Source organism: Aythya ferina (genome assembly GCF_964211825.1).
Source record: "Aythya ferina genome assembly, chromosome: 11".
NCBI classification, from domain to species: Eukaryota; Metazoa; Chordata; class Aves; order Anseriformes; family Anatidae; genus Aythya; species Aythya ferina.
In genome coordinates, this window is record NC_140307.1 from 11451697 (window position 1) to 11476476 (window position 24780).

General features: G+C 56.3%; 2 protein-coding genes across 11 annotated transcripts in view; both read right to left on the reverse strand.

Annotated features, from left to right (window-relative positions):
- CPEB1 (cytoplasmic polyadenylation element binding protein 1) overlaps positions 1-13482 on the reverse strand; it is a 34976-nt gene extending 21494 nt beyond the window's left edge. For 2 of the 8 annotated variants that reach the window (XM_084532473.1, XM_084532471.1), the window contains exons 1-2: positions 13428-13482; positions 8666-8843 (exon numbers count right to left, since the gene is read on the reverse strand). In XM_084532473.1, coding sequence (XP_084388599.1) covers positions 8666-8843; positions 13428-13442 — 193 coding nt within the window. In that variant the 5' untranslated portion in view covers positions 13443-13482. Of the gene's footprint in view, positions 1-151; positions 396-8665; positions 8844-11294; positions 11584-11741; positions 12825-13266; positions 13313-13427 lie in introns of those variants that run through there. The other 6 variants (XM_084532474.1, XM_084532472.1, XM_084532475.1 and 3 more) reach the window with 6 other exon arrangements.
- A 380-nt stretch (positions 13483-13862) lies between these two features.
- Positions 13863-24319, reverse strand: AP3B2 (adaptor related protein complex 3 subunit beta 2). 3 transcript variants are annotated; one of them, XM_084532479.1, is made up of 28 exons: positions 24163-24319; positions 22264-22339; positions 22106-22180; positions 21903-21998; positions 21657-21817; positions 21397-21463; positions 21058-21240; positions 20731-20907; positions 20400-20497; positions 20111-20165; positions 19884-19955; positions 19655-19717; positions 19311-19443; positions 19120-19229; positions 18867-19043; positions 18582-18768; positions 18363-18481; positions 18042-18153; positions 17582-17780; positions 17327-17507; positions 17192-17246; positions 16563-16669; positions 16245-16476; positions 16063-16147; positions 15438-15535; positions 15316-15339; positions 14514-14652; positions 13863-14291 (listed from the first exon to the last, which is right to left on the reverse strand). In XM_084532479.1, exons 1-28 carry the CDS (start codon positions 24273-24275, stop codon positions 14141-14143), a joined length of 3345 nt encoding a protein of 1114 aa, XP_084388605.1. In that variant the 5' UTR covers positions 24276-24319; the 3' UTR covers positions 13863-14140. The 3 variants fall into 3 exon arrangements, with proteins under 3 accessions (XP_084388605.1, XP_084388606.1, XP_084388607.1); XM_084532480.1 differs by lacking the exon at positions 15316-15339; XM_084532481.1 differs by lacking the exons at positions 15316-15339; positions 24163-24319 and adding an exon at positions 22950-23608.
- Between the last annotated feature and the right edge of the window lie 461 nt (positions 24320-24780).

The following is a 24780-nucleotide window of genomic DNA, read 5'->3' on the forward strand; positions in this document are numbered from 1 at the left end:
GCCACTGCCGCCGCAGCCAGCGGTTGCACCCCGAAAGGGAGGGCTACCATATGTCCAGAAACCAGCCCCCCACCCCCCTCAGCCCCTCCACCTTCCTATCCCGCCTGCATTACTGACTGGGTCAGCATGTGACCAGGCTGCTGATGCTTACTGTGCTGACAGTGACGTCACTCAGCCATGCAAGAGAACTGCATCAGCTCTTACAAAATAGGGGTAAGAAGAAAGGATGGATTCCCCCGAAAGACAAGGCGGCAGGCAGGAGGAAAAGGGTGCAGCTCCGGTAAGCCAGGCAGCACAAAAGCAGAGCTCCACGGCGCAGCAGACAGCGATCCCCCCAGCAACGACGATCGCAGCAGCGACAGCAGACAGTTAGTTTTAGTGCTACCCAGCTCTCCTGTCCCCGCCTCCCTCCGCCCACAAAACCCAAAAACACTTTAGTCCTGGACAGCCTCCAGCTGCTGGCTCCAGTTCAGAGCCCGATGCAAAGCTTCACAATTCTGCTAGCATAATCTATTCGGTTCAGCTTGGCCACTCTGCCTCCCTGACTCTGCATTGTTTACCACTGAGTAACAAGGATAACCTTCACCCCCCTCCCCGCTACCCAGAGGGAAGCGCGTTATCCCTGTCCGGTCCGCGTGGGCACATCACACCAGCGTAGGGAGCGCAGGACCCGTTTCCCATCGGGAATTTCCATGGCCTATTTCCCTTCCGCCTGCCCGGTCCCCCCCTGCCCTGAGCCCTCCCCTCCCCTGCGGGAGGTGCGCGAGCCTACGGTACTGGAGATGCCGGATTCCTGCCTCGGTTTAAGCCTGTGCCAACAGCCTAAGGAAACGCAGCAGGTTCATAGTCTGCGAATTCCAGCTTAATGCGGGATCTGGGGGCTGATGAAACCACAAGATGCTCAGCCGTGCTACCCGAAATCTGAGTCAGAGGGCATTTATAAGCCAGCTCCAGGCAGTGGCAGCTGTCTCCTCCTCCTCCCCCTGCCCCCTTCCCTCCCACTGTGCCATCAGATGTGCACCTCGCGCACACGCTGCTCGCGGCTCTTCAGCGACTCCAGCCCGTCACGTTATCCCTCACGTGCGGCCCTGGCCATCCCAGGCAGCCTGCTGGCCTCCACAGGCCTCCTTTTCTGTGCCCACAGCCACATCTCTCCTCACTCAGCACCCAGCACAGCCAGGCACCGAGGTGGGGCCCTTGCCTTCACCCTGCAGTGGTTTCAGGAGCTAAAACACCACAGTCGGGATGCAAGCAGCTAAAACTGTACCCACCGACAACCAGCTGCCTCCCTGGCCACAGCATCCTCCATGGTACCCTGCTGGCATAGCATCCGCACAGCGTTTCCTGCTCCCCTAGTATGCTAGTACGAGCTGTAGCACCAATTCAGTCAAATTGCTACCAGGCGCCTGTAACAGCACCGAGTATTTCTCTGAAAGCATCGTGCCGCATCTCCGGCTGGGTGTTTTACTGCATTAATTCCTCCTGTACACTTTTTGGATTGCTTGTTTTGGACAGGCCCTAAAAACATTTATAATGCAGCTGTAGGGAGGAGAGGAGAAAGGCACATTGCTCAGACAACTCAGTTCCCACAGCAACCATAACTTGCCCATATGAATATGCAACATTTCTGTGTTTATGGAAATGCACAAGTGCTCTGCATGAGTCCCCATCCCTGGCAGGAGGAGGCTACCTTCCACCTGGGGAGCAGAATCGCACAGGTTTTGTACCATCTCCACCATCAACTCCCATCACACCTGATGTTCTGACAAGCACAGACACAAGCAGGAAGCATTTTCTGACAGCAGAACTCAAATCCCATCCAGAGCCCCTCTGGAAAACCCACAACTGAACAAATAGGGAAAATAGGGAACGAACTCAAAGTGCTCATACCACAGCATCCTAAGCCAGACATGCCAGCTTTCCCTCACTATCCCTATTTCTCAGGAAATAAGATATTTTGTTTAATTGAACCCAATCAGATTTGGGTTCAGAGCTGTGTTTCTTTCTGACGACTTCAACCTACACTGAAGACAAGCTCTCTGCAATTCAGTTAACAGGCATAGCTGCTGAAACAAAGCAGGATTTACTTTGATAACCAGCATTTCTTAATTAGACCTTCTCCCAACCGAAGCAAACAGCCAGCACAAGCCTGCTTCCCCTTTAATGGCAAACAGCCACAGAGAAAGATAGATATGGGTCATCAAGGAAAAAAACTTAAAAAGGGAATTTAAAATGCATTTCTGGAATGCTTATTTTCAAACTCAGAGAATGGAAATTTGCTACAAAGCAGTCAATTGTTAATGGCACACATGTAAAACTAATAGGATGCAGGGCAGGAGGAATTAATTTCCTACAGAAATCCAGTCTGAAGAGTCACAACCTCAAGTTAGTTGCAAGTACGTGCCTACCAAATATTAGTTTCACTTTGCAATCTAACCCAGCCCAGCCCAAATGCTTTGCCGCAGACTTTTCCGAGCCCCGAGAACCAGCCCAAATCTTTCCAACCTGGGTTTTTCCCTGGAGTTGCCCCTGGAACCCAACCATCATGGCAGAGGGAGCCGTGCTGCGGCGCTGGGCTCATGCCCGAGCCGGTCGGGTTTTGTTTCAGCAGCATCCTGAGAAGCAGGTCCTTAGCGAAGCGCTCCCGTGCGAGTCTCAGCAGCTCTCCCAGGTGACGTCCTCCCACCAGATCGGGACGTCCCCAGAGCCAGGGCGCACAGCAGCACAGGCTGGGCAGCTTTCCACACCACCGCCCCGACAGAAAGCTGCATTTTTCAGACTTCAAATGTTAGCCCCACATTTAAGGCATTTCAAAGGCTTCTTCACAAGGAGCATCTCCACGCGGCTCAGCCCTGAACTTGCAGCTCAACCCTACCAGCAGGCTTACGCAAGCCCCAGCCACTTGTCCCCACCCCAGCACTCCCTCCCCACTCACACCAGTTTAGGCAGATGAGCTTCCACCCTGGAAGCTGGGCTGGGGAACCGATCTGGTTAAAGCCACGCCACCAGGAGTTAGTTTTAACCTGGCTCATTTCCCCAATCTGGTATGCAGTGCGGCTGCACCAGCCAGGCATTTCAAACAGGAAAATATTTAGAAAATTACAGCTTGAGCCTGAGTGGAGAGGACAAGGAAGGACTGGCACCAAGCGCCACGGCCCGCAGGCAGCTTGCAGAGGGGTTAAGGCAGCACGAGGAGCCGAGCACAAGCCAGGCCCTGCCCCACAGCAGCAGCATCCCTCAGTGCCATCAGACTCGTTCTGCAAACTGACACGAGCAAGCACCAAGGCATCCAGACTTCCAAGCCCTCCAGACGCAGGCCACCTGCAAAGCCAGCTAAAATCCAGCAAGCACGCTTTGTCTTGAAAACTGGGAAAATACAGAGAGGGGAAAAAAAGGAAGCAGAATGGTTAAGCACACACAAACCAAACACTCCTCCTGCTGCTGTGGCCATGCAAGGTCCCCCTTCCCTCCCACACACTAATTTCTAGCGGAGCCTGAATGCAGAGGAAGCCCCTCCACAAACAAGCGTGGGCACAGGGGAGGGATAAGAGCTCTGCTGGAAAACAGAGCGGAAGGAGCTCTGTTCACCAAGAGATGCAGCTCCAAGGCATCTTTGTGCGCAGCAGCATTGTGAGCTATAGCTCTGAACTTCCAGATCAAATCCAGAGAAGCAGGAGGCCAGGCAAACCCTGCTAAGCCCTTCGGGTCACAAGCGGAAAGGCGGCTCACAGCAGGAGCGCCCTTTTGCCTTTCACACCTTTTTATCCCTCCGGTTTCAAAGGCTAGGAACTGCATCCATGAAAATTAAGCTTCTCAAATACATTTTGCGTACAAGGCAGACTACAACAAATCTTGAGCGAAAGCCTGTAGAGGATGAGCCAATTGTATTCCTCAGGTACACTGGGGATCATCAGGGGCTTAGGAAAGCTCTTGTTAGGCATAAACCTACTAGTTACAAGAGGTTTTTCTAATACACAACTAAGCATCTTCCCTGTAATCTGAAAAACTCCTCAAGTGGAGAAATTTGTTGCTGCATGAACCGTTTCACAGCCAGCTGAAGGAGTTTGACTTCTTTTGGTAACCACAAGCACTTGAACAGCTAGCAACCAACTATTTAAGAAACTAAGAGGGGCTGCAACTTTGGCTCACTGCTCTACCTACTTCTGAGAGACTGTCACAGCACTAGTGCCCAAAAACCTGCACAACCAAACACCATCTCAGCACAGCAGGTCATGAAACCCTCAGGAAACCTGCTGGATCTGCAGCAACATCCCGTTCAGCTCTCCTGGGTTTGTGTCCAGGGCATCCGGCACTTATTTGGGGCAAGCCACAGCCTTGCCTTGGCTTAGGCACTACTGTGCTATGCTTTGGGTCACCATCCACAGTATTTTTCCCCTCATCCCAGTGCCATCTATCCATCTTGGTGGCTGCAGGGCAGTGAAGGACAGAGGCATTTACATTACAGTACCAGGGAGGACTTTTACGGTGGCTAAACAAGGGATGCCATTAACAGCAGCTGATGGCAGGCAACAAGCTGATTTAGTCTTGGTCAGCATTCTTCCTTTGGCTTTCCTTAAATAAAGGAACTCCCCAGAATCATTAAGGGCTGATGGGCCTCAGCTAGCAGCCTTTTATGCTCACCTTGGCACCTCAAGCCACAGTAAGCAGTTTAAGCATCCCCCAATCCTTTGAACAATGGGCTGTCAGTTTACAGACAACATACGGCTACACTTGGGGTACCTACAGCCACTTCAAGCCCTTGTTTTCAGTCCATATCACCTTTAGTTGAAACAAGTCCTTTAGCCAGGTGAACAAATGGGCATACAAAGGCTAAAGAGAAGCTTTACTTGCTGTTCCACTTAGGCTGGAAGTTGTCCCTACAGAACAGACAGGATTTCAGAAGCTTTCCTACCCAGATCTGGTAGCCAGCAAGGCCAGGCTTTGAAGCCTGGCAAAAAAAAAAAAAAACAAAAAAAACACCTGAACAGCTGTGCAACAAAAGCTACCTAAAGAGAATGGCTTCACTCACGTTCTTACCCAGACCAGCGGTGAGCACACACATTAGCTTTACATTTTGGGAAGAACCAACACCAGAAGCTGTGGCATGCAAGGCCACAACAAGCTGATGTCTGTGTGACACAGCCATGCTGAGGAAGTTTTGCCTTTCAGGCTGATTCAGTGCTCTCTGAAGAGAGGCAGGTGTTTTGAAGCACCGCACGATCCCGTCTGGGAAGCAACCAGACAGGTTCCACAATTACAGCCTTCATGGCCAGCAGCCACCGTGCTGCCGCGCTGTACCCTTCAGTTTGGGCCTGACCTAAGCCTTGTGTTTGGGAAGCTCCTGGAGTGAGCACCCATAAACGACTGCGGTGTCAGGCTGGGCCTGACAGCTCAGATCATTTTGACGAGGCAATTAAGTTCACCGAGGATTATCATTAACTGCAAACTGATCTTTATAGAGATTTAACACTAGGTATGCCCACTTAAGTCTCCAGTGGCAGTCCCTTCCGCCACCTGGATAACTCCCCACCTGTGTCAGGAACAGGGCTCTGAATAAGCTCGTTGTCTCACATTGCTCAGCCCGATGCCATGGCCATCTCTGTGCCGCCTCACTGTGCACTTCACCACACCAAGCAGGGCATCTCCACACGTGTTTCCCCAATAGCATTAGTGAAAGGTCATGAACTTCTGCAGTCCCTCCTCCTCCACCACGTGTAATCCTCTTAAGGCTGAATGGGGCTTCTTAAACACACATTCAATCCAGGATAAATTTAGTTTGACCTGAGGAAGACAACTGAAAAGCTGGAGGGACCATGAACAGATTAAAAGTACAAGTTTCCCCTACTGGAATACATCTCTTCCCCAAGCCCTGCCACCAGAAGAGAGGAAGTCAAACAGAGGCAGTACTTTTAACTGCTACAGCTACTACATTAAGGGTGGATCTCCAGGCTCATTAAGTTGAGACAGTAGTGAGGACTGCAGGAGCTATGAGCTTTATGTTAATGCAGCCTAACTACTATGCACAATGCACAAGCTGTTCTTGCACTGAGTAAAAGCACCAGAGGCTCACAAGTTCATCAGGAGTGATTTAACCCAGAGCCAAGTCACCACATGAGAAGTCCCTGGCTCTGACCAAGGGACAGCTCTGCAAGGCCACCCACCAACAGCCAGGCTCACCAAGAGACCCTGATCCAGCAGAGCCTTGTCCTGCTCACTCAAAAACACTGAGAACTGACCTGCAGAACTGCATCATTCAGGCCCTCGCTACCTCTGGAGAGGTCCCAATGCAGACTAATGAGGCAAGGCCAGGACTGCTGGTGGGCTAACATGCACCAGACAGATGCTGGCCCACCCAAATATTTGCAGTTGGTAGCTGCTGGACCAGCTCAGGTTACTTTATTTTTCAGTGTCTTGTGCAGCCCAGAGGCAGCTTCTGGAAAGGTCGTGTTCCCATTGAATGGTGAAGGCACCAAAGGCAGCCACTTCCTAGCCCTGGCTCAGCAGCACCCAGCATCACCACTGTGCCAGCAGTCAGCACCTACTTGTGAGGCCAGCCTCACCCACCAAGCAGGAACAAGAAACATTTACTAGGATTTCCCTGAAAGCACAACTTTGCTTGCACCACAGCAGAAATAATGTGGTGCTGGAAACCTCCTTTTTCACAGAGAAGTACCATCATACTTGTCCTACAGGAAGGTCTTCCACAGAATTAACTTGCTGACAGCCTGAAGCACACAGTTCAGCACCACAGAAGGGAAATTTACCCACTTTCCAGTTAAGACTCCACCTCTCAACAGCCCTGTGACAGGAAGGACCCCACTTCATCTAAGAAATACCACAGCAACTGACAGACAAGAGAGATTTACATGCAGAGGGTTATAAGCAGGTTCATTTCATGCCAGTCCTTCAGAGAAGAGCTTTGGAAGACAGCACTGTAAATCAGTGTTGCTACACCAGCTCTAAGCCCAGACCTAAAGCCAGAACTAACCCACATCTTCACCAGGTGTATCTGCTCTGGTGGGGTGAGACATGTCCAACTAAGTCAAGTCTCAGCTTACTTGCCAAAATTAGGAAGTGCTCCATTCACAATTAAAAATGGAATATGAAGGGCTAAAGCTAAGACTTCAATGAAGCAGCCAGAAAGAACCCTCATGAACCCAATGAGTGTATTTTCCTTTATTTTAGGTTTAATCCTCTGCTATTACTCCAACACATCAAGGTCAGATGCAACACTGTCAAGCACTGTTTTAAGGGACAAAAATTTCTAACCAGCTCAGTACAACAGCAATCTCAGAAAAAGCACCACTTATGCATGCCACTGACCTGAATGAGTTAATATTCTCTATGCAACTGCTCAAAAGTTAAGAGCATATCCTCCAAAACTGTTTTACTTGCCATGTTTCAAGCAATGCTGGGTATAGATCCGTACCCAGAAGCGAACAATTCACTTCCTCCAGCATTTCTGCAGCGCCAGCACAGGATCACATGGCCAGATCAGCCCCTGGTCCACAGCGCTAAAGCCTTCAATACGCAGGAGATTAAGCTGCACTGGAAGTCATCTGGTAGCAGTCATTTCACTAGGCCAGCACAACATTGCACTGCACAAGCGCCCAACCCGACCACAAGGTGTCCAGAAACCAGTTTGCAGCTTTCTGTGACTGTTTGGTTGAGGCTACCCACCGGCACAAGCAGCTACAAAGAAAGCTTGCAGTGGCCTGCAAGGTCACCAGCTGGTGAGGTTTTCCCTTTACTTCCCACTTTGTTTTGGGACCAGTCCCAAGGGTCTGTTTGCTCCCAATAATGGGAGAAGTGTTTATTGACCCTATAAATTCAGAGGCTGGAGGAGCAACAGCAAATCTCTTTCAAGAACCCAAATCCTTGGCACAAAAGTGCACTGGCAAAAGGATCATCAGGCTCTGGGCAGGTACATTTACTGGCAGATCTCACCCACTGTAAAGGGACAAAAGCACGTCCTTCAGTTACATAAAAATAAGTCTGGACCCAGTACTCTTTGCTTTGGCACAGAGCCTCCTGTTTTGAGGCAAATCAAGTGCAAGGCAGCAGAATATTCCCACTGCTCTCAGCCTGCACGAAGCGGGAACTTGCGGTACCAATTGCATAATCTCAAGCTCCTCTTTGAGAGAAATTTTTCTCCTATGTGCACTGCTCTGTGTGTTCTTCAACACGAGATTAACTACGCTGTAGCAAACCAAACACGGTTATTCAAAAGGCTTTCGCATTTAATGCATGCAGCGGATCAGCCATAGGAGCCACCAACAGACTAATCCTGCCTCCAGGAGAGGCTGACTGCTTTACTGATGGAACCACCTATGCCAAAAGCAGCTGGCAGATGATACATTACACACACGTCAGGCAACAAGAGCTCACATCCTGCCCACGCAGGACCTGGGGGAACATGAAGCCAGCCTTCCCAGGCACCTCCACACTGCCAGGGAACACTGGGTTATCCATTTCAGGCTCACAAAGCCCCCCCATCACCAAAAAAGCATTAGACCCAACTTCGAGCTGCTCTTTGTTCACAAGCAGGTACCAGCCACCACACCACCAAGGAGCACACCATGTTTGCCAGGTCCCACTGAGCAACTCCCCCATCCTACCAACCCCTGGCCCTCAAGCTTGCCTCCAACCCAGCCAAACACGTCACCTGGCAAGATGTCACGTTTGCTTTTTGTGACAGGAGTGGTGCAGACTCCACTGAAATCCAAAGAGTTGTCCAGCATGGCGTTTATTCGGCGAAATATATCTGCATTGCTGCAAGTGGAAAGAGCAGGGGCATCCGGGCTATCCCAGCAGTCTTTTATGCTCCTCCCAGTATCTTCTTTCTGTTAAGAAAGAACAAGCATTAGTGTCAAGCACACTACTCACCACCCTACTTTCAACACATTGTGGAAAGCCTGGATTGCCTCCAACACTCATATTAGCTTTAGCTCCATGTCTTCGCAAGGTTCAGGCACAATTCTTTGCACTAAAGAAACGGTTAAGCAAAAGGGTCAGCAGTTTGTCAGCACTGCAGACCTGACCAGGACCGCCCCAGTCACAAGCAGGCACCAGCTCAGCGAGGCTGGGTGAACTTTAGACCAGGAGCCACAGCACCCAAACCTGTTGGGCTGCTAACACAAGCTCTCTGCCTTCCTCCTGCACAGCACAGACCACGCTCCTTATCCCCACGATCAGCATCCTGACACCAGGGGACACTCGTGGCCCAGGCAGCCACCACCTGACACCACAGGGGGTCCCCCCACACACAGTGCGGCTCACTTCACTGCTCTCATTTTGGAACTCTGGACAACATCTTGGGAAAGCCAAGTCAGCAGCCACACAATCACTCCAGGCTTATGGAAAAAACAAGGCTTCCCAGCTAATCAAACAGCCCCAAAGCCCTGAGGTGTCACTCAGCAAGGTGAAATGAATCCCAGCCTTCTCTTTAGTTAGCAGCTCCTTATCAGAAAGGGGTTACCCAACAACAGCTCTGCTTTATCACAATCCTCCACCCGCACTGACCTACCCATTTCAAGGTTTTTTGGGTCTGACCATCCTACTACAAGCCACGGCTCTCAGTAAAGCTTCTTCTGCATGCCAAGAGCAAAACCCTCCTGCTTCTTGGTGCCAGTCCAGAGACCCAGCAGCAGCAGCTGCTTCCCCCAGCTCTGCCTGGGAGCCACTTCCACACCCAGGCTTGCTTCAGTGCAGCTGCACAGCACTCGAGCCCTTGCCACTCTAGAAGCTGCTAACAATCTCCAACCAGCATTTTTGGACCACAGGCAGGTCTCCCCGCCACCCAAAAGCTACTGCAGCAGAAGCCTGCTCCTGAACACGCTGAGCAAGCAGTATTGCTGTCAATTAAGACGCACATTAAAGAGAAGCGCAGGAAGGCACAGCCACTCCAGTTTTGGCCTCTGGACCAGAATCCCTGCCATTAAGCAAATCTAGCTGGAGCCAAATTCAAAGAACTGAATCACAGCTAGGCTGGCAAACGAGGCCTCTGCTACTCCAAGACACACAAGAGCCTATAGCTTTAAATTGGGCCATTTGTATTTGTCAAGGAGCCGTTTAATCCATCCACCATTTGGATGTGATCCTGACAACTTGGGGCCTGCCTTCCCTACACTCCTGCTTCACCCAGCAGCAAGCCTGAAGCACTGAGCTGGTTCTCCTCCTCAAATGATCCCATACTGATCCTTCCAGTGCGTGGCTTGTAACAGGGTGCAAGAGGCAAGCCTAAACCGAATTTCACATGGCAATGGGAACTTGGCCCAGCCCGAGCATGGGACTCCCATTTCCCCATTCCCCACCTCGTGAGCAGTTTTACTGCCATGAAGTACACTCGGTTTTCCACATCTCAGCCAGCTGCAAGCAAACGAGCCCCTGTCCTGGAGGAGGCAGCAATAAGCCAGGGAATTGCTAACTCCTGTGCGGAGGCAAGCAATTGATTCAAGATTTCAGCCTGCTTAAGATTATTGCATCTAATTCAGCATCACTGCCTGGGCTATCTGTCTGTTAAAAGACCCAGCCCACCCTCAGATAAGGCCCTGGAACTGTCAGCACAGCACAGGAGCATTTACAAGCCAAGAATAAACAGGTAGGGCTCAAAGCAAGCTTCAGGCAAGAGTAAACAGGCAGAGCAAGCTTTAGGTCATCTTTATAAAAAGCAGCTGAGGAGTACAGTAGCTCAATTTAAGAAAGTATTGCCAGTCATCTTTAATAAAACAGAGTGCCGCATCAGGCTGCTTTGGCACAAGTGTGAAGTGCCATATTCTCCTCATGTTACTGCTACAGAACCTCTTAGAGCAGAAGGCAAAGCTTTTTCCTCAGAGTTTGTGCTAGCAAGACAAAAATAAACTCCAGCGGCAAACCAAATGCCTGACCCATTCCTGCTCATTTAGCATTTGATGCTTCCCACAGCTGGCAGCACCAGTCCTGCCACAAACAAGAACAGAAAACAGCAAGAGGATGGCCAAGCATTTTTACGGAATTTCCTTTTACTTAAAGAGCTTTTAACTTTGAAGACTGAAGGATATCCTAGAGATACTGCAGGCACCACCGACTTCAGAGCTGGCATCCAACGCTTTGCGTAGGCAGTGGCTCGTGTCTCTGCATCTTCCCTAGTGAAGCTCACCCACCCCCCTGGCCCCCCAAGCCAAAAACACTCCCTTAAAAGAGCTCTGCAGGTCTCTGAAGCATGCAGGGTCCAAACAACTGGACTACACAGGCTGCTGAACAAAAGGAATTTACAATACATAGCTGGAGAAAACATCCACATCCCTTAGTCTCACCAGGGGTTAACACCAAAGCACAGGGAAACGTGTTTGAGGCTGCATGCTCCAGACCCTGCTCCCTTCTCACTTTTAGCAAAGAAGCATTCTTGAATGCAGCAAGGACTAGCTTTCAACACTCCATCTTGAAGGACTTTGCTGACCAGAGCAATACATCAATAGTTACTCTTGCTCCTCTGGATGTCCTCTGCACCACAGCAACTACAGCCACAGCCCACGCTTGAGGCTGCCCCCCTCTGCCTTCAGCAAGGCACAGGGATGTGTGCCCAGTGCACTGCTGGGCTCTGAAGCCCCAGGGAGGGACCATCAGGCACCAGACACCTGTAGCACCACACTCCAAACAAAAGCCACCTGAGCAAGATGGGGAGCACCTGGCTTGATGCAAAACAAGGCAAGAAGTTTCTGCCCCCACAGAGCAGCAGAAAGACAGCTGATGTGCCACCTCACCTGCTTACTCTGCATGCAGAAGCTGGCAGCCAAAACATCATTGTACTTGCAGCCATCAGGTCCCTGGGGTTCACATCTTATCAGCCCCCCAAAACCATGACTGCAGCTGCACTTGGAGATCCCACACAGGACACCCACAAGACACAGACCTGCTGCAGCTCAGTCCATGGAACAACGCCTGCTCATGTAAGCAAAAGCCACTAAAGATATCTAAGTGGAAACAAAGGCACCTCCACAGCCCTGACATAGACACACCTGGTGGAAGCCTAGCATTTAAACAGCAGATAATGAAATCCCAGGGCCAGGCAGCACCCCCAGCAGTGTGCAGGATTAGGATATCCTAATCCTGAGGGAAGCCATTAAACACAGCTCAGCTGCCAGCATAACCGAGATGTGCATTAGCTCCTTAGGAACAGGCAAGGCTCGTCCACCTCAGCTGCGATTCAGCCTTGACTCGTTATGCTTTCCACAGAAATCCCACTGAGGCAGCATCACGCTGATGCCTGAAGGGGTTCTCAGCCGAGAGGGTCCTGAATCCTGAAAATGTAAGATGTTGCTAAAATAGCATCAGTTTCTACATCACTAAATCAAGACAGATCTACACTTCAATCAAAAGCAGCTCTAGAAGTCTCTTACTGAGATGTTTTGCTTCCCAAACCAAAGTCAGGTGCACCAACAGAAAGCACTACTCTGAGGCCACTGCTCCTCCCAATTAACACTGCTTAACTAAGGAGCAATTCAGCCTGCCCAGGGCTGGCACCGTCTGTCCAGGGCGCTCCCCACCAGTGGGGCTGCACCTCAGCAACTGCTCCATGGCTCGCATGGAGAGGGCCTCGAACACATCTGCCTGGAAAACAGCCCCGTTTGGGAAAGTTTTCTTTGGATTTACTTTTATGTGGGAGTGCTGACTTCGGAATCACACCAGTTTTGCCAAAATCCTTGTTTTGAAGGAAGTTTCACTGCTAACCGCCTCCTTTTTGGTGTTTGTTTTTTATTTTCCTCAACTGAATACTTTGAAGCGATTATTTAGAATCGATTAGCACCCCAAACAGAGGCTTCAGAATGGTATCAACAGAGAATAAGGCTAGGTACTGTAAGACAAGAGCCCTGACCTCCCCCAGAGCATTCTTCCCTACAGCTGCCACCATTTACAGCCACCTCTGTCACTACACCGCTACCCTACCCCCCAAGCAGCCTCAACGAGCACCGAATCTAGCTAGGTGATAAAAAAAATAAGACGTAAAGCCTGGCGAACACCCCACACAGGTGCAGGAGCTCGGAGAGGGCGCAAACTACTCCTAAATCCCAACCACTCCGCCCTCCCTCCGCCTCCAAAAAGCGGCTTCGAGCCACGAAGCGAGACCACGACAGCCAACACCTCTTCAGGGGGGCGACCCTGAGGGGCGAGGGAGGTGGGGGGGGGGGGGAAGTTTTCGCCTCAGCGCTCCCCCCCCCCCCCCGCAGCCCCCTCAGCGCCGCGCTTCCCGCCCGATCTCCTCAGCGCCCCTTCCCGCCCAGCGCTCACCCGCCGCGCGCCGCCAACGTGCGGGGCCACGTGAGGGGGCGGCGAGGAGGGGAAGGAGGAGGAGGGAGGACCCCGCGCGCCGCCCCTTCCCCCCCCCCCCCTTGCTGCTGCTTCCCGCCCGCGCGCAGCCGCCTGAGCACGGCGCGCGCTTGCTCGCTCACCGGCGGGAACGCCATGGGCGCTGCACAGGGCGGGGACGGGGAGGTGGGGGGCGGGTGCTGGCGGCAGCGGCGGCAGCGCTGGGCTGCGGGCCCCCGGCGGGGTTTTAAACGCGGGCGCGGCGCATGCGCGTTGGTGGCGCGGCCCCGCGCGCCCGCCTCGCGCCCCCTCACGACGCCCGGCGGCCGTTGGGCGGCTCCTCAGGGCTGGGGGGGGGGCTCGGACGCCTCACCCAGTTGCTGTGAGGGGAAAGACTTTTTTTTCCTTTAAAGAGGCATTTTTTTCCTTTAAAGAGACATTTTTCTCCTATAAAGAGTCATTTTTTTTTCCTTTAAAGAGACATTTTTTTCCTACAAAGAGATATTTTTTTCCTATAAAGAGACGTTTTTTTCCTATTAAGAGGCGTTTTTTTCCTATACACGCAGCGTAGAGAAGGGTGCGGGTTTGAGGAGAGCTTTATTGGCCATAATAAATAAGGTTACAGCGGGTGGCTGTGGCATGAGGTGAGGGAATAGAGCCAGCGTGTCCTCACCGAGCAGCACAGCGTCCATCCTACCCTGCTCCTTCTTCACAGAGGCAAAACCAGCCCGGGTGTCACCGCCTCCTGTCCCACCGCCAGTGCTGGGGTGAGGAATAACCCCGGAATAGGGGCAGGGAGGGTTTGGGGGAGTGGTGTGGGGCAGGGGGGGTGGGGTGGGGGGGTGGCAGGGCCCCGTCACTGCGCCAGGGCCTGGACGATGTCCTTCACCAGCATGGTGCCGATCACCATCTTCTCGCTGTTGACGGTCAGCTGGGCCGCAGCTCCCTCGCGCCGCTCCAGGGTGACGAGCACCAGGCTGCCACTGGTCACCGTCTTGGCCGCAAACCTGCCCACCAGCAGACAGGGTGTCAGGGTGAGCGGTGCTCCTCTGTCACCCCCCCTTGTCCCCTGTCCCCAGCCCCTGGGATGCTCCTGTAGGGACTGGGGAGGTGTCTGCCACCCGCAGCCACTGTCGCAGTGGGTCTGGGGGCAGGTTCCTGCAGGCTCCTTGCCCTTATGGCGTGGCACAGTCCCCAGGGAGCTGAGGTGCCCCGGGGTGCCCGGTTACCTGTATTCATTGTCAGCTCCACAGGGCACACGTCCCACGTTGGCAGCCGAGGTCACTTGCTGGACGATGGCGTGGTCGCTCCGGCATTTCTCAGGCAACGTCAGCTTCTCTGTGATCTCGCTCATGCCCGTGAGCTTCCCTGCAGCGGGCAGCAGAGCCCCTGCCTGTCTCTGGCCACGCACCCAACCCTGCGCCCACTGCTGACACCAGTCGTATCCCCACCAGGTCCCATTTTGCTGTCCCCAAATCGAGCCCTGGCTCCTGTCCCCTCCTGTCTTGCCCCAGGCTGAGCTCTGTCCCAGGCCACCTTGTCTCTATGGTTTGTGTGTGGCCTCACATCCACGTGCTGTCCTGCTTGCTCCTCTCCAGCTTGGCAGAGATGAATTTGGGAAAAAACCTTTCCTCCATGACCCTTTCTGGGCTTGTCCCTGTCACCGTGCCTGGTGACATCAGCCTGCAGCCATGTCCCTAGGGACGGGCTCCTCCAGGCAGCAGCGTTGTGGGGTGATGGTGCCAGGTACCACGGTGCCCTAAGCACACCCCAGCCATCTCCAGCTCACCACAGACCCCGTCTGCTCCGGGAGCGTGGAGACAGAAGGCCAGGGTGTCCCCGTCACTTGCCACAGAGTGACACGAGGGTCCTGTGCTGGGCAGGGGTTTGGGGACCCCGTGCAGCCCTGCGGCACTGTGGGGCAGGACGGGACGTGGAGGTGTCCCACCGCCCCCACGCCCCATTGGGGCACCCCGGTGCCCAGAAGGGAACGAGGGGAGCTACTCTAGGGCCAGCCGAGCTGCCACTTACCCTTGCCCTGCCGCGTGAGGTGCTCTGCGCCACAGCACGGGTGGCAGGGGGACAAAGCATGCAGTGAGTGCCACCATGGGGACAGTGGGTGCCCCCCCGCCCCGACCCCTGCCCTCACTCACCCTGCTCCTTCCTGAACTCGTTCTCGCTCATGAAGACGGGGGCCATCAGCTCCCCCACCGGCGGCTGGATGGAGACGTAGAAGTGACGCGTGTGGGTGCTGGGGACACAGGCAGGTCAGAGGGGATGCGCTTGAGGACACCCCCACCTCCCCCTGCCTCAGGCAGAGGGACAGCTGGAGGGAAACTGAGGCAAAAAATGGCTCAGGAATAGGGAACCCATCGGGCTGGACCTGGGACTGCTGCCACCTCCTTGTCCCCTGGTGCCTGTCTCACTGTCCCCTGGAGCACCCCATGTCCATCCCAGTGTCCCCCCTCCCCTGGAGTGCATCCTGGTGTCCCCATCCCCTGCAGAAACCCTGTACCTGTCCCCTGGAGCTCCCCATACCCTGTCCTGTTGTCCCTTGTCCCCTGGGGTACCCCATGCCCTGTGCTTCTGTCCCTTGTCCCCCAGTGCCCACCCAGCTCTCCCCAGTGCCCTGGAGGACCCCATACCCTACCCTTCTGTCCCCCAGCACCTCATCCTGCTGCCCTTTGTCCCCTGCTGTTCCGTGTCCCATGGAGGGACGTCGGTGCCCATCCCTGGGACCCCCACCCTGTCCCCTCCCTCCTGGCGCTGGGCACTCACCACAGCTGGAAGTTGGCCGCCTGCGTGGAGTCGCAGAAGTCGATGCCCATCACCACGCTGGTCGTGTCCCCGGGTGCCAGGCACTCTGAAAGCACCCGGCTGTCACCATGTCCCTCCTCCCCTCCTCGGGCCGTCCCCCCCATCCCTCCCGAACACCAGTGCCGTGCCGTGCCGTGCCGTACCGATCTCGGGGAACTCCTGGATCCGCATGCCCGAGAGCGGCTTGGGCTCGCTGACCCGCAGGCTCTTCACCTCGGCGTCGGTGTTGTTGGAGATGTGGATCTGGACGGCCACCATGTGGGGGTCCCCCGGGAAGGGCCGGCGGCTGAAGCAGTACTCAACCGAGAGCCCCTCGCCCGCCATGCGGTGCAGCAGCTCGTAGGTCCTCACCGCACCGAACGCTGGGCTCATCAGCTGCCGGGGACCGAGGGACGATGTGGGACACCGAGCACACCCCGTTGGGTGTTGGGGCCCCAGAAGGGGATGTGAGGGACACTTACGGCGGGGGCCAGGGAGGTGTCGGTGAGCGTGAGGCCCTCCAGGTCGGTCACCAGGCTGGTGGAGACGATGCTGGTGGAGGGGACGGGCTGAGGAGGTGGGGGAGTGACTGCGGGGAGAGGAAAGGGTTAACAGAGCTCCGATGAGCCACAGGCCCATGGGGACACCACATGGGGACACCACATGGGGACAGCCTCAGTGCCATAGCCCCTTGGGGACACCACATGGGGACACCACATGGGGACAGCCTCAGTGGTGTAACCCCATGGGGACACCACATGGGGACAGCCTCAGTGCTATAGCTCCTTTGGGACAGCCCCATGGGGACACCACATGGGGACAGCCATGTGGGGCAGCCCTAGTGGCACAGTTGCAGGGAGGAAGCCCCTCAGATGCCACCCACAGGGACAGGCACGTGGGGACAATCCCATGGGGACAGCCCTGGTGGCTCAGCCATCTGCTCCACAGCCATCCTCATGGGACAGGGGCCATCCAACCCCCAAGTCCCCACCCCTGTTCCTGCTCACCCAGAGACTCCACACAGCCTTGCAGCTCCCCACCCCAGGTGTCCGTGCCTCAGTTTCCCCAAAGCCACCACTGTGACCATCCCATGTCCCCTGCGGCCACTCACAGTCATCCAGGTCGAGCAGGGAGATCTCCTTGGGGCCGGCCCTGCTGCTGGGGGGCTGCAAAGGGGCAGAGAGATGGGGAGGGGTGAGCAGGGGGTTTGGGGTCCCCCTGGCCTCCCTCCCATCCCGGTCCTCACCGCCTTCCTCCGCTTGGCCTCCACCATGGCCGGTGCCTCAGTGCCAGAGTCTGACCCTGAAGAGCTGCTCTCGGAGGCGCTGGCCTCCTCTGACGAGGTCTCTGCACGGCCCTTCCTCCCCTGAGGTCCTGCTGCCTTCTTGGCCTTCTTCCCCTCAGTCTCCTCCTCCTCCTCGCTGGGGCTGCAGGGAGAGGAGGCTTTAGGGGAGGCCAGGACACCAGCTCAGCCGGGGGGGACGCAGCCTCCTTGGGGTACCTGCCCGCACTCCCCGCGGAGGAGGCCTTCTGGGGGCCTCCCTTCTCCTTCCTCTTCTTCCTCTTCTCCTCCTCCTCCTCTTTGTCCTCTGACTCCCCGCTGCCTTCCTCCTCATCCTCCTCATCCTCCTCCTCGCTGCTGGAGCTGGAGCTGCCGGAGCTGCTGCTGCTGCCGCTCTCCTCACTGACGGACTCGGGCTCTGCAAGGAGCACAACTCAGCCATGCTGCTGTGTCCCTCCACGTCTCCACCATTCCTCGCTGTGTCCCACCACATCCCTCTGCTGTGTCCCATGTCCCCACAGCTGCCCGTGGTGCCTTACAGCGTCCCCACATCTCCCCTCACATCCCTACTTCCCCCTGCCAGATCCCTCCACGTCCCCCATCCCCACCGCGATGGGATGTCCTCATCATGGTGTCCCCTGCCTGGTCCCCCACCGTGGTGGCACCACCAGGTCCTCACCACTGTCTGCAGACTCGGTGGGCCCTGACTCGCCCTCTGAGTCAGAGTAGAAAGGTTTCTCCACCTTCTCCTTCCTCTTCTCCCGGCTGGTGCACTTGGTCCACTCGGGAACCTGCAGGCACAGGGCTTGTCAGGGTTGTCACCCATGGGTGGGATCCCAAACCACTGCCTTTACCCTGCTCCTGCCCCCAGGCAGTTGCGTGGTCACCAGAGGGGGGACATAGGGCAGCTGAGCAGCACCTGGGCCCCTTCTGGGGCTCTCCCAGGACCGCAGTGACCTCCCCATCATAGTCCCTCATGCAGCCCAGGTTGCCCACCCACCTCCACGTTCCTCACGGAGGGGTCGGGGGCTTCATCTGGCCAGTCCGGCAGCTCCTGGTACCCAACAGCCTTGGCGTTGAGCAGGTGGGACAGGGAGCCCAGCTGGAAATGGTCCCGATCTATGGCAGGACGAGAGGTGGCAGCAGGTCAGGGCCAGCTGTGCAGCACCAGGGTGACATCTCGCCCCGTGTCCCCATGCCCCGCAAGCAGGGTGGGTACCTTTGAAGGAGGACTCCAGGATGGGAGCGGGTTTTTGGGCCAGGAAGAGCTTCTTGGCATATTTGTTGAGGGCCCCGCTCTTCTCGGTGGGCACAATAAGCTGGCGGATGAAGCGAGCCCGGTCGCGGATGTCGTAATTCTGGTCGTACTTGGCCAAGTTGAGCACGTACTGGGTCAGCAGCTTGCTCTGCACCAAGGGGAATGCTCAGGGCTGGCCTCTTCCTCCCACTGGGGAAACTGAGGCAGGCCATGGGACCGTGTCCCCAGGAACATGCCCCCAGGTACCTGCTTGGAGTTGGTCAGGTAGAGCTTGGCCGCCAGGTTGATGACCTGCAGCTTGACGATGTCCTCCTCGTTGGTGAAGGACTTGGCCATCTTGCGCAGTACGTCGGGTGCAATCTTGGGCACGTGCTCGCAGTACTCGCCAATCAGCCACAGGATGCTGGCCCGTGCCATCGGCACCTGCAAAACACCCTCGGGAATGTGGCATCGCTGTCACCCCCTCTGGTCCTGGGTGCCGCGCAATGCCCCAACCCACCTGGATGTTATCGGTGAGCTTGGCCATGTGCTTGATGATCTCGCTGTGCTGAGCCGGCTGCATCTGCAGCAGCTTCTTGATGACCACCACGGATTCGGCCACCACCAGCTCTGTGAGCAGAGACCTGGCCTCAGCGGGGTCCTCCCCGAGGGATATGGAGCCCTCGTCTCACCCCCGCCATGAGCGCTCACCATCCCGGTTGGAGAGGAGCTGGACCAGGCCGTTGAGGCAGGTGTCCCGCACCTTCCCGATGTTGGTGGCACAGCGCCCGATGGCTTGGATGGTGGCTGCCACGAAGTCCTTGTCCATGCTGCGGATGTAGGTCTGTGCGGGCACAGCACGTCACCCCTGTGCCAGCACCGGGTGTCCCCCGCATGTGGTGGCCACACATCAGGGCTTTTTGGAGCCATCCATGGGGTTAGCATATCAGTCCTCTTTCCTCCTAGTGGGATTCTCCTCCATTGTCCCCCCATCTCCCCCAAGAAGGTTTTGCACCCAGAGTTGCACCCTCGGTCTGCCTGGGGTCTCAGCATACCTGAAACTCACGCAGGATGGTGGAGATGTTGGTCTCGTTGGCCAGGTTGGTGAGGACCTCCAGCTGCAGGAAGGAGAGAAAGACTGTCAGCTTGAGACATGTCCCAGGGACACCAGATTCACAGTGTCCTCCTGTCCCCAGAACATGGAAGATGGCTGCTCCATGGGGAAGAGCTCCACGGAGCCCCACAGCCACCAGTGATGTGTCCTGCCAGGTGTTTCCAGCTCACCTTGAGGATCTTGATCTGTGTGGGGTCCGTGGAACGGATGTAGAAACTCTTCAGATAGGGCTCAAACATCCCCTGTGCGGAGAGCCAGCGGTATCAGTGACACTGATGTTCCCACCATGCCAAGGCCACCCATGGGCAGGTGGCCCTGGTGATCAGCTGCCAGCCAGCCCTCATTCCACTCCAGAGTTAACAGGGCTGACTCCTCCCATACCAGGGCCAAGACTCACCCGCCTTTTGATGGACATGGTGGCCACGTTCTGCAGCACAACGTACTGGACCTCGCTGTGGGGACACAGAGGGGACTGCCATCAGTAGGGCAGGCCAGACCTCCCTCCCAGCATGTCCCCATGAAGATGGAGCAGGACCCACCACCACGGTGATGCCATCATGATGCTCCCACCCTTTGTCTGGGTTGGGAAGTTTTAGGAGTTTTCCCCAGGGTCTTGGGGCTCCCCATGGGTCCCACTGGCCATGCTCTGTGGGGTGGGAGACCACCAAAACCCAGGTGCCACAGACCTGTGACTCCGCAGGAGCCGCACCAGCGCCTTGGCGATGACACCAACCTCTGCCTTGGGTGCCAGGTGGAAGTAGAGCTGTGCCACAGCCATCACCACCTGTGGGGAGACACCTGCCTGTCACACAGTGGTCATGGGGACATCCTAGGGGACAGCTGTGCCCCCCAGTGTCCCACCCAGCAACATCCAGAGGAAACTCAGCCCGTGGGATGTCTACCACTGGAGGTTCCCTCAAAACTTTCCCAACACCCTGGTGGCTTCTTGGCTGGTGGGGACATCATGAGCCCAGGCTGGACACTACTGGTGGCCTTGGGGACAGGGCGGGGGCTCACCGCAGCGTTGCGGCTCTGTAGCAGGGGCTTGGTGTTGCGCAGGAGCAGGCGGTGGTCAGGGTCCATGACATAGGGCTTGCGCTTGGCCAACGAGGCTGCCTCTGCCTTGGCATCCTTGGTGTCCTCTTCCTCAGAGCCATAGAAAGCCTTCTCGGTGCTCTCCTCCAGCAGGGACTCCTGCCAGCAGCACTCACCTTCACCTCACCACCCCACCCCAACCACAGTGGCAGAGCAACAGGATGCACCACAATATTGGAGCATCCCTGGTACCAAGGTGGCTGGGGGCACCCCAAGGTGTCCAGGACACCCTGAAGCTCCCAAACTCACGTTCTGGTTGGGGCTGAGGAACTGTGTGCGGGCGTAGCGGGTCAGCATGTTGATGATCACCACTTGGCCCCACTCCTCCACGTCGATGAGCAGGTTGCAGAGCTTGCGGTAGTTCTTGTGGATGAGGTCGATGCGCTCGGGGCAGACCTCCTCAAATGCCATCACCACACTGCCGGCCACCAGCTGCAGAGGGAAAGCTCGGGGTGGCTCACTGGGGTGGTGGCATCTCCAGAGGGATGCTGGTTTGGTGGGGATGGTGACATCCCCATGAGGGATGGCTTGGTGGGGACATTGGCACCCCCACATTTTGGGGGAGGGAAGACATGGCGCCCTGCTCACCGTGGTCTTGTCCGCCAGCAGCTTCTCAATGACTTCGATGAGCTGGTCCTTCTGGTCCGAGTCGAGGCTGTGAGGGAAGAGTGGGATTGGTGCGTGTGTGAATACATCCAGCCCCCCAACTCCTCCACCCCTGCTGGCACCAAGCAGCTGGGACCTCCCCCACCAGGGTCTGCATTCCCAAAATTTAGCAACAGAAAGACGCACAAAGCCTTCAATGAGTTGTCCCTGTTCTCAGCAGCCATCTGTCATCCCCCCGTTACCTGTAGAGCTTGGGGATGGCATGGGCAGCCGTCTTACGCACGTATGGGGACATGTCTGATGCAGCCTCCTTGATGGCCAGCATCATGATGGGTACGATGATGGGTACGCGGATGCTGGAGAGGACACGCAGTGCACTGGCACGGATCAGCTGGTTGGGGTCCTGCAGGGACATAGGCATTGCTGCAGCGAGCTGGGACAGCCTCGCAGCCTCCCCTTTTGCCCCCCAAAGCATCCAGGATGCCCACCTTGAGTCCTCGCTGGAAGGTGGAGATGGAGAGCAGGGCCAGATCCTGCTGCTCCTCCGCATAGCGCACCAGGTACACGTACACCAACTTCTTCACCTGCGGGGTGGAGTTGGCCAAGGTGGCAGGGACCCCCAAACACCCCCAAAACCCTCCCAAACAGGGAGTGTCCCAAGTCCCAAGGACCCCCATGGGTGCAACCTCACCTCAATGTTCTTGCAGGCGACATTCTTCACCACGGCTGGGAAGAGGTCAGAAGCATTTTTCCCCCGGGCGATCATCTAGGGAATGAAGGAGCAGTGTGACATGGGGTGGCTGGCACAGCATGGCACAGCACAGCATGGCACGGCATGCAGCAGCTCACCGCCACGATCCTCTTCATGGCCTCCAGCTTGAGAGAGTCCTTGTTGCTGTCCAGCATCTCCTTGAGGTCATCATGCCTGCACCGTACCAGGATGGAAAGTCCCATAGGCTGTTTTTAGCCATTTTTATTCCTTTTTATTCCTTTTTTTTTGGCCCTATCCAGTGGGAGAGATGCCTGCACCGTGCTAGCAACCTGACCCTCCAGTACTGTGCAATATTGATGGGGCAGGAGTTGGGTTACAGCCGTATGAAAAAGGAACCGAAGGGACTGGCATGGCACTGGCCACCAGCTCTGTCCCCATCCCGGCCACCTTGTCCCCTCCTGGGCATGATGGTGCAGATGTGCTAGTGCACCCTAAGAAGGAGTGCCCTGGAATGGTCAAATCCAGCACTTTTGTCACCTTTGTCACCTCTTATAAGGCTGTTTGCCATCTATGTCCCTTTTATAAGGCACATCTGTCCCCACCAAACTGGAGGGGGGGGCTGCAAGTCTGCATCCACCCACAACAGCCCCATCATCAGCAAGGGACAGCAATTTTCCGCAAAGAGCACAGATTTGCACCAAACCAGCCCCAACATTTTATGACACCCTTCTGGGGCATGCTGCATCCCAAAGCCCCCTGGAACAATGCTCAGCCCCAGCCACTGCTGTCACCACCCCTGGGGGGCTCCCTGGGGGGGTCTTACCGCGGTGGCTGCTCGGTGCTGGTGGCCACCTCGTCCTTGGGGACAGCCAGTGGCCGCAGCTCGTCGGCGCGCAGGGCGCTGTAGCAGGTGGGTGGCCCGGCCTCCGTGGCCAGCACTGGGCTGGTCACCTCCTCGGCCGCGTCACCGCCTGCCACTGTTTTTGGCCGCAGCAGCTTCTGCACGGGTGGCAGTGAGAGCATCGCTGCGGCCAGGGGTGGCACTGGGGACAGCAGGGACAGTGGCAGGGCTGTGGCCCCGCTCCTCCTCCTGAAACCTGATGCTCGGCTGGGTTGGGTTGCAGAGTCAACTCAAGAAGGCCACCACGGGGTCTCGCGGTCCCAAGTGCCTCCTGCCCCACAGCTAGTGGGACATGGCAGGGACATGCTTCCCTGGGGACTTCTAGTGGCTCAGCTGCAGGTGGGGACATCCCCAAGGGGATGGGACAGATGTGGGTGTCCCAAATGGGTGATGGGGGGGCACCTGGGGGGCTCACAGGGACAGTGACAGATCCAGCATGGTCAGTGCTGGGCTAGGGGACATTGCCAGGGGCTCAGAGTGGGGGACAGTGACGGAGTGGGGGACACTGCTGGAGCGGGGGGAAAGTGACAAAGTGGGGGACATTGCCAGCGGGTGAGGAGGAGGGGTGGTGACAGCGTGGGGGATGCTGCAGGGGTTTGGGGTAAGGGACACTGCCAGGCTGCAGGTCACTGCTGGGGGGGCGGGGGGAGCAGGGGGACAGGGACAGAGTGGGGGATGCTGCAGGGGCTGGGGAGGGGGACACAAGGAGCCCCACTTTCCCCTTTTACACTGCCTCCTCCCCGTCCCCCCCCACCCCTGCTGCTCTGCATCCCTGTGCCCCCCCAGCAGCTGCCAGCCGCAGGTGACATCCACCACCCCTGTGCACCCCATGCCCCCTCATGGGTGGGGGGCACGGGGACCTGCAGCCCCCTCATGGGTGGGGGGCACGGGGACCTGCAGCCTCCAGTGCCGCAGCAGATCTCAGATCTCTCCCCCCTCCCTCTCCCCCATCCCTGCTCCAAAACCCATCTTTTTCTCCTCAAACCACCACCGCATCCCGGTGGCCTTTGCAAAAAGCGATGTGTCCCCATCCTTATCCAAAGCCGCGTCTCCATCCCAAGGCGGGGGGCACCACCAGCCCGCTGCCATTGTCCCCAGGGTGTCCCCGCGTCCACCCGCCCCCCCCCATCCCCACCTCTTGTAGTCGGAGGCGAAGATGCCGCCGCTGGCAGGGTCGTGGCCGTACTCGGGCTCCCCCAGGCTGGAGGAGCCCCCCTTCTCCTCGCCGTAGGCCGGGCTGGCCGCCATGGCGGTGCTGGCGCAGGCTGGGATGCGCAGGCCGGGGACGCCGGCACTGATGTCAGCGTCGTGCGGGGACGGCCACCGCCACCGCTTAAAGGCACCGGGGAGAGCGGGTACCCACGGCACCCACCCTACCCACAGCACCCACCCTACCCACGGCACCCGCGGCACCCTGGGGGATGCTTGGCGTAGCGGGGGCCGTGTGGTTCTGGGGGATGCTCCCATGTGGCTCCCCCCCCTCCCCAAATATAATAAAAAGATGGATTTGCTCCCCCAAAATGAGGTGGTCCCCAGTCCTGCAGTTTAAAAGTGGCCATCGCTTGGGATCTTGTTATTTGGGACACTTGTTACTATCTGAGATATCATTATTTGGGATATCATTATTTGGGATATTATTATCAGGACGTTTTTATTATTATTCAGAATATTATTATTATCATCGCTGTGATTTTCATCATCATCATCACTATCACTATTATTATTATCACTTACTATTATTACTATCACTTAC